This window comes from Anopheles coustani, chromosome 3 (assembly GCF_943734705.1).
Source record: "Anopheles coustani chromosome 3, idAnoCousDA_361_x.2, whole genome shotgun sequence".
Taxonomy (NCBI): domain Eukaryota; kingdom Metazoa; phylum Arthropoda; class Insecta; order Diptera; family Culicidae; genus Anopheles; species Anopheles coustani.
Genome location: NC_071288.1, coordinates 58177405 through 58191929, shown reverse-complemented (window position 1 = coordinate 58191929; position 14525 = coordinate 58177405). Strand labels below are relative to the sequence as shown.

At 35.1% G+C, this 14525-nt stretch overlaps 1 protein-coding gene across 3 annotated transcripts in view; it reads right to left on the bottom strand.

Moving 5' to 3' along the window:
* The window catches only part of LOC131272116 (liprin-beta-1), a 38037-nt gene that overhangs the window by 18519 nt on the left and 4993 nt on the right, over positions 1-14525 (bottom strand). For all 3 annotated transcript variants that reach the window (XM_058273751.1, XM_058273750.1, XM_058273752.1), the window contains exon 3: positions 7821-8029. In XM_058273751.1, coding sequence (XP_058129734.1) covers positions 7821-8029 — 209 coding nt within the window. The remainder of the gene's footprint in view (positions 1-7820; positions 8030-14525) is intronic.

Here is a 14525-nt window from a genome sequence, read left to right as displayed (position 1 = left end):
AACTAGGCCACGATTTCAACGGTAAACAATCGCTTAGGGTTTTCATCTCAGGGGTAAAGAGCATCGCAGTATAAATCCGTTGAAGCAGGTGCATATGAATTTTCTGTGAACATACTTCTTGCCATAGCGTGAAAAATCATGGTAGTGATACTAAAGATGTAAACAGAAGTATAATTGAAATTTTTGGTGCTCTCCACAATCTTTAAAACGCATGGAAAGAAAATATCGAATGAATCACATTTGGCTCAACACTTTTTTTAAAATGTTGGAAACGTATTCACTCAAGTATCATTAAGGCAAGGAACGATAGAAAAACTACAAAAACTATTATGAACTGCTTATCCTTAGCTTTTTTAACCAAAAATTGTTCTCAAAGAGGGTATGAGAGGAAACCATTTTCGTATTTTTTTTTTATTATTGGTTACTTTCTTACTATATCATGATTCTTCTATTAACTACACTATAAGCAACTAAAGGTACTAAGCTATAGTAAGAGAGTAAACACTAATAAATTTCACAAAAGTACACATTAATTTCATCCGTGGCATGAACCCAACAAAACAATAGAATATTAGCCTTCCGATATTTTTACCAAGGACTTCTTTTTCTTACAAAAACTGTTAGAAATAAAATCAACCAGACGTAAATAACGTCGCTCTTACATAACAACCTCGAAGAGATGTTCATATTGTATTCTTTAACGTATGAGAAGTGTCTCATACTGAAGAAAAATCGATACCTGACTTTATCATCATTCAGATGTCCCAAAGCCAATTTAATGGACATACGAACTGATTCGTTACATTTCGAAGTGGCGCCCACAAAACAGCAGGGGGAATAATAAAGACACACAAGTGGCCGCCCAGCTAATGATAAAAACGACAGCCAGAGCGAAAACGAAAATAACTAGCCATACTTGAGTTTATTTCATTGGCTTCGCTTTCGAACTGTTCAAACGTATAGTATGTCAACTAAGCACCTAAGGCCTTCCTCGAATTCATTGCGATACTTCTCATCTTTAATTGGCATTCCCGGCTTAAAACAAATAAAGGATTATATGTCCCGTTTATTTTAGGCATTCATTAGTAAAAGTTGAAAAAAAGAGTATTTGAAATATAGACTAAAATAGGCACACACCAAATCAAACGTATTGTACCCAATTTCAATAAGAAGTTAATAATCTATTCTCCTCTCAATAGATGGCATACAAATTATTTCAAAAGTCATCTGCTTTTTTGTAATGATCCTGAGAGTATTCACAAAAAGGATACAAGTTTTTATTATTAATATAATAAGGATATTATTTTTTACAATACGGCCCCTTATGTATATGAATTAAAAATATATGTACGTAAATAGGATCAGTACATGGATAGGCTTATAATACCACTCTATATGTGTATCTTTAACCAGCATAAAGTTTAATAGTTGACATACTTTGATCCTAAATATGATAACTAACAATGAAATGCAGAGCTCCTCTTCTTATCACCACAGGACAAGCATTCCTCAACCTCTTATGCTTGCGTAGCCATGAAAAGATGAATCGATGTTTTGTGTCATTTATGAACTATCGTTTTAATAGCGCAGAAGTGGCAACCCAACAGACATAGAGGAATGTCCCTTGCTCAACAAAGTTGGTTAATGGAATGCATTTTTACCACGAACGTAGTGTTTAGAATTGCTGGCATGGATGAAGAAGGACACTTTATCCAATTTTTGACAACACTCAATTGGTCTACCAACGAAAAGGGGTTTCATATAGTTTCTCCCAACACTGGAATTGGAATTAAAGCATTATAGCCGATGCGCAAAATTTCCTACATTTTTGTATTTATTTAAAACTGTTATAGATAAGTAAAGAAAGTCAGTCGCGGTCAGTTTTGTTTTATAATCATATAACTTAAAATTTACGTACTCATAGAACGTACTAATATAAGACATAGACACTACATGAAAGATGTAGGCCATTTTAAAAAAGGTGAAAGCATAAAATTTCCCCCCAAAAAATCAAGCAAAAAAAAACAAACTAATACAGTAAACATTTCAGATAATGGAATTTTGTAATAAGATTACTAGGGTTAGTAATATTCCTCAAATTATTATTTTGTCACACGCAAACAGTAACTGAAAGTACATGGAAGTTCCAAGAATGACCTTACGCTGGAACATTATTAACGTCTCTTAAACATAGACGATATTCATAGATCACGCCCAAGACAATTACGAACATCGATGATATCATTATCGAGGACTTTTTCATCTTGGCAAGCATGAAACGTTCTTATGAAAAGTATGTTGCATGAATGGAAACGTCCATGAATGTCAAGAACATACTTCTACTAAGACTCTTCAACTGGTGCACACAGGCATAGGCGGATGCAATTTTCATTCCTTTTCCCTCTTTTCATGCGTACATTGCTGACCTTTGTTAGATCAGTTTTAAGAGGATGGGAACAGTTTTAAGAGGATGGGAAAAAAACGATGATTTTTTACCCAATGCAGCTAACATTATAAAAAATATCATTTAACGGAAATTAAATCAGATAACAAATTAGCCCAGTATAAGGACTATTTAAACATTATCTCTCTCGATTCCTCGAACTCAAACAAAACAGTTAGAACATTTCTACAAAAAACATACAAAGAATGATGTTAGAAGTTCATCTGAAAGTCACTCAAACAATTGCCAAGTTGTAACAGTCGCGAAAATACAGCATTTCCCGACTTTTTATTCCAAAGTCCCATCAAAACAATAACAAGTTCCAGGATTCATCTGACAAGTTGCGCTCTATAATGGCAGCAACGCATCATCGATGGCATGGCAAAATTACCGTTCTACAAAGCCACATTCAATATCTAACATGTTTCATCTCGCCCTCGATTTGACAGCTCCCAAACCTTGATTTCGGTTTTCGTCGCTTACTGGACGCCGTCGTTGATCTTCGGCCATCTAAAACAAGAATGCATTTTCTTCTCACTTTCACACTAAATAAAATGTAGCTTGATTATGTAATAGCTTGTTTTTGCATTTCAAACGTAAATCACAACTACACTGAAGGAAACACGCATAGCACCACTCTGTTATTTGCTGATATTTTTTAAATTTCCATAAAATTTGAGCTTTTTCCAATTTGGAAGGTTATTACAATCAGTTTTACAACTATCAAATGGATTACGATCGTATTAATAACGTTATTAATGCCAAATAATTCAAAAAACCACGAGGAAATAAAAATAGCACAACTTAAGTTTTTTGTTCACCAATTGCAAGTATTCTAACTAAATTTCAATTGAAACATAATGTAATCATGTGATTAGCAAGTATAAGAGTATTTGTATCATATCCCTTCAATACGCCATGATTTTTTCAAGGAATTCTGCTCATGGGGCTACCAGCATTCACAAATACGACTTTGCACGTAATTGTTGCTTTATTGTTTGACGTTTGAAAACAACCACGATGATCATGAATAGACCAAAGGTTTTTTTTATGAGATAGGATACAGAGACCCTGCTGGCCACCTTGATAGCTCCATTCTTATATCCGGAATCCAACCTGTAGTCATCATAAACTTGTAAAATCCGGTATTTTTTTGTTGAAAAACCAAGTTTAAGCCCATCAAAGATTAATTTTGTTCAATGAGCTTGTTTCAGTACATACAACTTCACTCTCACTCAGATCCATGGCACGGTAAGCTTTCGTCGCAGTCAGGGAGCTCCCCATATCAACGGGTTAACACCAACAATGTTCCGGCTCATTTTAACACCAGGTTCATGTTGAAGAGCGAGCCAAAATTATTGTCAGACATCTACAAAACAAAGCAACAAATATACCTAACAGCTAATTTGAATTCTACAAATTCAACAGCAAATTTGAAATTATTTTATTTTCCATGCGCAATTCCTAGGATTATGCGAATCTCTCCTTTATGGTCGTCACAAAACATACTCATTACTTATCAGTATATTAAAATTCAGATGAAATTATATTTCACAAGCTTGACGCCCCGGCGATGCTTGGTTAAGAAGAGGCGGGAAAGTCAGCTATATTTTTACTCTTTACTTGAGAGTTATGTTTTTACGCTTAGTCAAATATTATTCTTTCATACCTTCCTACAAAACTTCATTTGAAACACTTCCAGGATGCACCGGGCGATATTCAGTTCTAGACATAACTTTCTATTTCATTATATTTAGTTGATTCAAGAGGATTAATTTAATAGTTACAATTGAGGTATATTTAAAATGATTTATATTTCATCGACTTCCCGTCCGCCGTATAGTATTGGTTGAGTTTTTAGTGAACATAAAACTCCAAACATAACATGTTTGGACCCAAAAGCGCCGTGGCTCACCACCTCGACGGCGTGGGTTCGAATCCCAACCGAGACCGGAACCTCCCCTGTACACGAGAGTAGTGACTATCGACGTACAACAGGGAAACAAGTCTCGTAAGCCCTTAACGGGCAGGCATGACCAAGAGGTCGTTACGCCAAGAAGAAGAAGAAAACTCCAAACCAAAAAAAACTGTATAATAGATTTATATTATTTGTATTTATAATAGATTAAAATTTTCTATTTCACTAATTGTTTCTAGTTAACAAATTTCGTATTTTAGTTTCAACATCGCCAGCTTTTGAAAATACTCGTTTGTATGGCACTGTTGACGCCGGTATACAAAGTGTGCGTATCATTCGTATTTGGTATAAGATTGGAAAATGATTTTTCTCGAACTTCCACTAGACAATAGGAGTTATAAACTTTATTGGTATGACGGTTTGACACTTTATTGTGCTACTTCAATTTTTTTCAAAGTATCTATGTGGTGCCCCACTTTACTGTGCTTTATGTGTTGGGTACCACTGTAACATAAGATCCAACACTAATCACAACACTTTAGATGACAATGCTGAGTGTTGCTTAATGATAATACCTCAGTATCAACCACTTTTTTTATCCACATGTTGAAACGTGCTGGTGCTATTCACAGTGATTCCAGAGCACCCGGTTCCAATAACACCCCAATTCTTCAACAACAGAAAAATAGCTTTCACCACTCCTTTGAAAATAAAACAAAGGAGAAAGAATCATTCTTTGTTTCACAATCTTCGACTTATTCATTCATACAACACACCGACACATAAAAGAACAATTTAGTGTCACCATCAATTGACACAATTCTCTTCCACAAAACAATACTCTTCTGTTTGTGAACTTCAGTCATTCGAAAACATCAAACTATGGTTTTTACGTATGTTACCACCAAAAATCACATACACATATCACATTATATGCTAGACAATTTTGTTTTGGCACTAAATGGCACTGGCCATTTTAAACCGCTGGGGCAGAATGATTTGGTACATATTGGTATAGCCTTTTGCGTCCTACGGTTGTAGTTTGAGTTCTATTAATGTGTTTTAGTGGTTGTTTTATTGCTACTAGCAAAATTTCGACAAAAATCACCGAAGAAACAACATAATCAATGGCAATGGCAATGGGACAGTACATGGAAAATTTGATTAACCGTGGCCATGATTTAATTGAAAAGTTATTTTAAGTCCAGATGCGTAAAATAAATAATTGTTAATAACGGACAATTATAAATTGTTATCATATGTTGGTAGTTTCTCGCAACAGCTATTGTATGTGGTTTATTCTACAAGTTTTCTCAAAAATGATTGACCAAGATGAGACACGTGAATCAAAATAATTACAAAAAAAATTGCATAGGAACTTGTAACATGCAAAAAACAAACTAATATAAATAAAACACTGCTCTCAACCAGAAAACAGTCAAAATGAAAAAAAAATCGATTCACTGTAATATCTACACAGCACTGTACAAATCATCCAACAGTGCTACGTAGCGCAGTTGGTACTGTACACTTCATTTGCAGTAAATTAAACCATAATCTTTTCCAAGTTAATCAATCTTCAGCCGTAATTATACTGCTTGCACCATAAGCCGGTGAATCTTGTGGGATAACTTCCACTATGACCAGCCTAGCCTGCCGGCGAAACTTGCTCGGTAGGAAGTTGAGAACCAGTTTGCAGATTCCGCTTAATCCATAGTCTATTAATAACGATAATTTTTGGGGTTTTTCCAAAATGCACAAACTGATATTTTTTGTATTTTAATTAATTCTAATTTCATTTCATAGTTTTACTTATATATGCTTGTTACAAACCGCTACAAGTAAAGTAGTGATTTTTAGAAGACGAATCTTCTTCTTGGCGTAACGACCTTGTTGGTTATGCCTGCCCGTAAGGGCTTACGAGACTTGTTTCCCTGTTGTACGTGGATAGTCAGTCCTCTCGTACAGGGGAAGGTCCGGTCTCGGTTGGGATTCGAACTCACGCCGTCGAGGTGGTGAACGAATCATTTAATATAAATACCAACATTTTATATATCGCAACAAAAGAAGAATAAATACTTCTTGAGCATAACGACCGGCTTCGGTCATCCCTATCCATTAAGGGCTTACTCCCATCTACCAGGAAAAGGTTCGTTCTCGAGTTGAGGTTTGAACCTACGCCGTTGAGAGTGGTGCTCGTCGGACGATAACCGTGGGTAACATGGGTAACACCAACTCCTCCTCGCCTTTTTAGAAATACATGAATTTAATTTTATTTTTGTTTAGAAGTACACAATGACAGACGCAGGGATACAAGCGCACGATAAATACATTTTTATTGTATGATAATTTCAACAGTATGGACTGAACAGTAATCACATAATAATTATATTATATAGTAAATGCATGATGTTTTTGTTTTTTTTTTTTAAAGGCTTGTAAAAGACAGATATCATAGATTGTAAGTATTACAGTAACCCACACATAAATAAAACCATTAAAAACTACAGTTGTAATTTTTTGCACACCTCACACAAACGTCAATGTAACCGCGGTTGTAGAATTGATATGTATATACACAATTCTCATTTTAAATGTGTATCATGTACATATGTTCGTTGTATTCTTCTTCTTCTTGGCGTAACGACCTCTTGGTCATGCCTGCCCGTTAAGGGCTTACGAGACTTTTTTACGCTATGTGTACGTGGATAGTCAGTCCTCTCGTACAGGGGAGGGGAGGATCCGGTCTCGGTTGGGATTGGAACCCACGCCGTCGAGGTGGTGAGCCCCAGCGCTCATGGGCCGATTTTTCTAACCGGCGCTACCGCTCGGCTGCCGAGGATCCCCATACGGTTCGTTGTATTGAACAATTAATTATACTCCATTTAATATGCATTCTTCTTCTTTAGTGTAACAATCGTCTGCCATCATGGGTTCTCCATAAAAAGCTTACTACACTTTGTGAACGTTGATAGATAGTTCACTCGTAAGGGGATGGTCCGGTTTCGGTTGGGACTCAAACCCAGGTCGTCGAACTGGTGCCTCGAAGTGCTAGTGGGTCGTTTTTCTAACTTGCGTAATCAGTCGGTCTGGAACCGCGATTGCAACCAAATCGACCTTAAGAATCAGTCAGTCTTATAGTCATATATAGAAAAGAAAAATATACTGAATATCGAATTGTAGGAATTTAGGATTATTTAGCAATGTGGTCAGATCTTATCAGCGCATTATCTCCAAGCATCTTATAAATGAACCATGTGTAAATATCCACGATAATTTTAAGTAAAACGATTAAAAACAACGTCTCCACGAACTCAAATTTAATGAGTAATAAGATTTAAAATCGGAGAAGAGTGATTTCCCCGAATTCAAAGTTACCGATCTTTTTCTATAATGGCATATTAAAAACTGTATTAATCACTTACATAACAAATCTTATATCTGAGGGAAACCACTTACCGGTATATGCGTGTCCAGCCAGGTATTGATAATATCAGCCGTTATGGGGTCGGGTGAAGGATGGTAACTGGACGATTGTTGCTGAAGAGCCATTGCAAGTGACTGAGCAGCCGCCAGAATCGACGTCGATTGCATTCCATGATGCAAACCTCCATTGGAAGATGCGTTAATAGTTCCACCATCCGGAGATGAGATATAGTCGCTATCACCTAAGTAGTACAAGTGGGAAAGGTAAACATTATTATATGATACAGCAATTCAGGAGTTTAGCTTACGAATATTGAAAACAAATGAGTAATGTTTAGAAATATTATGAAGTATAGCATAATAACGATTACAGTTTATATTTTGAAGGCATACAAAACTTTGCACATTATTGCAAAGTTGTGAAAATTTCATATAGAATGTTGTTTTTTGCATCTTAATAAAATAAAAACTTGTATCGAAAAAAAGAATTACTTATCAAGTAAAAGTACTGAATAATCCTATTATTGCAAGCTCATATAGTTTTCAAACTATGAAAGGATGCAAGTTTCATTTCATGTTATGGAATGGAAAATGCATGTTGCAAATACCTTTTCATCCCCTCTTTCTCGCACAATTGTAGGCATACGTGGTGAGAATAGATGTTAGGTAAGAGAAATAAAAGATAGCTTAAATCAAACGCACGCGGCCTAGCACCGGAAAGTCATCGGATCGGATAGACAGTCAACCAAAACCTTTCCCTGAGAATGCATAACACGAAGTCTGCCAAACTGTGAAAATGATATAGAACACTGCTCATGGCGCGCGTCGAAAGGATAGACCGATGGTTACTTGCGCGAAAGAACCATTATCAACGTACTAGAATGTGTAATGCTAAGATTATATGCTGGCTCATTCAAAATTTAAGTGTACGAATGCGCCATTATCACCATCTAGTAGACATTCAAGGGGTTGTCACCTGTTTTGTGAGGGAAACTGTGCCATACGAAATCCCAACCAAGAGTCATTTGCGGTTTCCAATCCCTAGTTTCTATCAACTCTGAAGCTTAAATTTAACTTAAATTTAACAGACTGTCAAGAGGACGAAAACATTAGTTTGACGTTTACCGGAACCAACAGTGTAACTCGTTGAGGAGTTAAATCATGTGTTCTACCTAGTAAAGAAATAAAAACAAAAAAGCTACTATTTCACTTCCATCAGCCCCTGCTAGACTGCACTCATTATTGTTTACTTGTGACAACGGCTTCCTAACTCCTGCGATTGACGCGACGGAATTTATAATGAATTTCCGTATAGCAGGAAGGAAGCACAGAACGAAGGAAGGAAACGTTCCGCGGGTGAATGAACTGAAAGGTTTGCAAAATCCAGAGACTAGCCTCCTTTGCAAAATATGAGATGGAAAACGAGATTTGCCGTCGATACAAAATCTAGGTATAACATATACTTCAAGTAACAAGTAAGAGAAACTATCTTTAAAGGTACTCTTTACCGCAGCTCGGCTTATTAATTGAACTAAACACTTTAGCATAATTAAAAAAAACTTAAATAATTAATAAATTTATTAATACAAAAAAAACTGCAATATATGCATGCATAAAATAACAACAATAATTGTACAGTTAAAAAACTGTAAAATAATTTAAACTGTACAATTATTGTTGTTATTTTTAGCATGTACTCTTCTCTACCTGTTATGTTTCATTATTACGGAATAATTACTGTTTCGAGATGATACAATTTTAGCAAAATAAACAAACGAAAATGAGTTACTCCTGCATAAATTAAATAAATGAATCAACGATATTAGTTGTTAGCTTTAAACATGTAGTAATAATAAAAATCTTACAGCTAATGCAACTCCTGGCGGTAAAGGTGCTCTTAAATCCGCCTCTTCCTGCACCGCTACCTGTTGTCGAAATGATGCCATTTTCACTGGAGTGTGAATTTGGATTGTTACATGCTCGGAACCACCACCAACGTGTCATAAGCGTCAATGTTTTCCTATCCACCTCGTGCTGCACTTGAACTACGGAAATACACCTAAAACTGTATACGCATCCACCAACAGGGCACTAAGGCAAGTATTTACAATAACTGTTGCTAAGAGAAGCTTCCAGCATCGTTTGCAGTATGTATTTCAATTAAAGCTGACAACACTTTCGCAGACAATTTAGAATGTATCAAATTTGTTGGCACGTCAGTTTAAGTTTGAATAACACTGTTAGAAGTTAAAACGTAATATGTTTGTATCATTTGCAAACGATATAGTTCTCAATTACATAGCAATGATTAATACGGTTGTTTAGTTTAATACGTTTGGCCCAGCATCACCACGGATATATAGGAAACACTCTTGATCACTGACTGTTAACGATACTTTTTGAAGCATATGTTAGTTTTTGCTATCCCTTAAATTTGCATTTTTACAAGATTAAATGAAAGGTAGACGTAAGCGTTCTAATTGATGGGTTGTCACTGTTCATAGCGCTTCGACAGTACAAGACTTGTCCACCAACTCTTGTTATAAAACAGGTTAAATATTGTGTATTGTTGTGACTTTGATACATCCGTTGTTGTGACTTCAACTGAGTTTGTGAAGCGTTGCGTTACGCTCGCTTTTGTTTTTAAGACAGATATCTTACTAAATTGAAACCAATCCACAACGGATGATGAAACAACCCCTTATAATTGCAGAAGAGTTCATTCCTAGTTTTGGAGGGGGATTGGGAAATCTATAGCAAAAATAACATAAACTTACTGATTCCAAATACTTCACGCCAAAAACAAATTCTAATACCATAACTTCTATAAATCAGCGAATTCATTGTACGAAAATTGATTATCTCTTTTTTGTTATTATTATCAAATAATAATCATTGAGAAGACAAGGCCACAAAAATTCTCTCACTGTTAACAAAAATGTATTTAAATTTAAAACATATGTATAAAATGATACCCACTAAACTTTGTGTACGTCACCATGCGTCATTAGCCTCAAACAGGACAGATGTTTGAACAATGATACACAGTAGGGGTTCAATCTACCGTTAGTTAGCAATGACAACAGAGGGAGCTCCAACTAAACCAGCGGTCAGTCAATCGAACACCAATTACCGGAAGATAATTAACGGAAGTACAATAACAATGGAATCCACATGGTGCATTTAGAAACATGTTATACAAACTATTTTGTAATAATTGACAGTCACATTGACAATCACTCGCCTATCATTAAAATAACAAGCATGAACATACGCAAAAATCATGCAACTAACGTTAATTTCACAAATTCTGAAACGAAAATTTCGTACATCATATTTCAAATCAGAAGTACATGTGAAAGCGAAAAATAGTTTTATAACTATCAATCATAAAAACATTACTCAAATATTATTAATGTCGATGATGGTGATTAACAGGAATAATTTTTTTATAGGAAAAAAGTATTCTTTTGGGAACAAAGTATTGAAAGCTATAAAAAATACATACAAAAAAATAGAATACAATTTTTAAAAATTTGTGCAAAAAAATTGATTAAGATAACTAAATATTGAACAACTATTGAGAACATAAATCTCAAATCATTTTCAACCAAAACCGACATCATCACGAATAATTCCAAATCAACCCGGGGTGTTTACATCCTGTAGCTCACATCAACCAGCATTTTTAAAGGAGAAAAAAAGGTGGGCATTTGTGCGATGCTGTAAAATTGGCTGTAAGCACGGGTCGATGCGCTTGATTTAAATTCCCATGCCTTTTACCATTTCCTTTAAGCAATTCCTTGCAACTTCCTTGGTTAGTTTGGCGAAGGCTACACTACCCGGACATTGAAATATAAATGCTCAAACATGTTGAAATAAAAATCTAGCTTTCACTTACACCTTACTTGGTAATGGAGAAGGTTTCTAAAAGTATCGAATACATTCGTAATATGTTAAAACAAAAAGAAAGAAGATATATCTGCACTAAGGTAATTTATATCATGTAGAACATGGTAACAGCCAACAATTCATACGCACAAAAATCTTTCATATTTAACCATGTCTGGTTCTTAATCTGGTCAAATGATAATAAAATTATGTTCTTACAAATTGGAATTAAATATAAAAAAACAAGTGAAGACCAAAATAACCCATTGATACCTTTAAATAATTATAATCAGGCTTCGACCTTAATTTGAACTCGTTACTAAGGAGCTCAACAACCACACTATAGTATTAATATTACTAGGTTTGTCAAGTTCTGATCAAGAGAATTGGAGTCTTGTGTAAGTACTGTGCCTGATAATTACAATGACTTTCTCAAATTTGCCATATACTGATAAACGTTAAAAACGTTAAAACTGGTTAAAAACGAGGTATCTTTCAATGTTTTTTTGTACAATAGCTTAACATCCTCGGTAGCAGTATGAGGTAGTAATACCAACCTAGCAAAACATGAGAAAATTCCTCATGAGTAGACATGCCGAAACTCTCAATTTAAGAGTTTAATTTATTTTTAACCGCGACTACCGCTCGGCTGTTGCCGACCCCGGAACGTATAAAATGTTCAATTACATCGAAAACATTCATTATTGCGATTCGCATACAAAATCTATCAATGAGTGTTAGTACACAAACTTAAATATTACACATATAAAACTATAGTGCACATAACTAGCACATTCATTGTTTAGTTGCAAATTGCACAAAACAAAGTCTAGAACGTTACCCACTCGCAAAATTTACATAAATTTGCATGACGAATATACGTCACATTCAGTTGCGACAATGCTGGACTGAACTTAACTTGAAAAAGAAACAAACACAAGTACGTTCAAGATATGTTCGTAGCAAAACAACAGAGCAAAAAACAAAATGAACAGGAAAATATAAATCCAACAAGAAATATAAGTGCGGCTTTATAGATTTATTTTTAACTTGTACTTATATTCATTTCTTGAAAACAAATTTATTTTCAACCGTCAAAGCTTATTTACATATGCATGATATGAGCATACGTAGGAAAATAACATAAATAGATAAATTAAGACATAAAACACATAAACGAAATTGCTACACTGACGCATGAAATAAGTTCAGCAAGTATTATCAAAAATCGTATGATCGAATTCACATTTTTCCCTTTTAATTTAAGCAACGTTCAAAAACAAAAAAATATTATGACAAAGGTTCAGTGAATCAGATAGGATGTCTCTAGGGTAGAACAGTTAATGATTTTTAGAGGCGAGTTGAAATTGGCAGCTCCATATGCTATCTCAAAAGACTAGTATGATTTATATTAGTATTGGAATATCTTCCGTTGTGTACTAATGTTCTCAACAAAATAAAAACAAACACTATAATAGGCTCGATTTCCGTCAACCTGTGTCCCAACCTGCATCATTTACGAAGATACGAAGGATGTTTTGGGTGAACACGAGAAATGTTTACTTTCATATACCTCATCTAGTTATGTTCATACATAATATTCGGTTTCACACAACAGCACACTGATACCTGTATATACCCATCCAAACTATATTACGTTTAGTTTTCCCTGTAAAGCGCACAGCCATAAAGTCGAAACCTTAATGCTTGCATCCCGGTAGAGAAGAATTTTAGTAATTCTTTCTATTTAAACACTTTTAAAACCATTCTTTTAATTATTGGCCAATAATTAACATACATAATTTCAATTCAAATTCACCCACAAATTATCACAGTATCAACATGTTGCAGTTCAACATTTTTCTTCCTGCACGAATTGTTTATACGTATTTTACTTTTTTCTCCTCAGGCCACCGAACGGATAAAACTTATTTCAATAAATCACTGCGTTCGATACTCACAACACCGATTCTACTAATCTGAAACCAATCAGATACAACGATAATGTTACAAATATTTTCAACGAGAAGGCGTCGATTTCGGTAAATCTGTATCAACTTTTTGACTGCACAACTTGATGCCTTAACATGCATTCAAGAAATAAACCGGGAGAACAAGGACGCGTTTTGGCATCCCGGCATTGGAGCTTTTGCAATTTGAGCAACAAATGCTACAGCTCTCGCCAAAATCCTTAACAACACTCTCACTGTCATCATTTTTTTTTCAATCTCTCTCAAACTCTCAGGCATAATGATCATACAGAAGTTTTCGGGATAAATGAACATGGTTTTACCGTTTTGACTTATTTATTTTAATTATAAGCAAAACGCATCAAAATTGAAAGTACACATGTTGGCACAATAAAAGAGCTGGCAAGCTCTACATTGATTTCGATTGTTGAAGATGCATTTAAGGCAGTTCGAACAGGGTTCAGTTGCTAAAAATCCCTTATATAGTAAACTGAATTGCATAAACGAAATAGATTGATGGATGCCGCATTTAGTCTGAAGAACACTGTCCTGTTAATTTCCAAGAAGTCCTGCGGACCATGCGTAGAATGAATAGGATAAAACAACAAGTGCATAGAGAGAAAAGAGAGAACACGAGGGATACGTTTTCAAAAGCATGGGAGAAGAGTTTAAGTTCTCAGTTGATGCAGCAACAGATTAGAGCTGCTCTCACAGTGTTTCTCCATCCGTATCGAACTAGTTTGTAGATAAGGTCAAATTTACAACGGATAAAAATGATTCTAATATTAAATTATTTGTAAATTTGGTAAAAGAGTAGAAAATAGACTAAAAGAGGTCCCAAACTTCGTTTTTTCGGTCGAGGCTACATCTCTTGTGG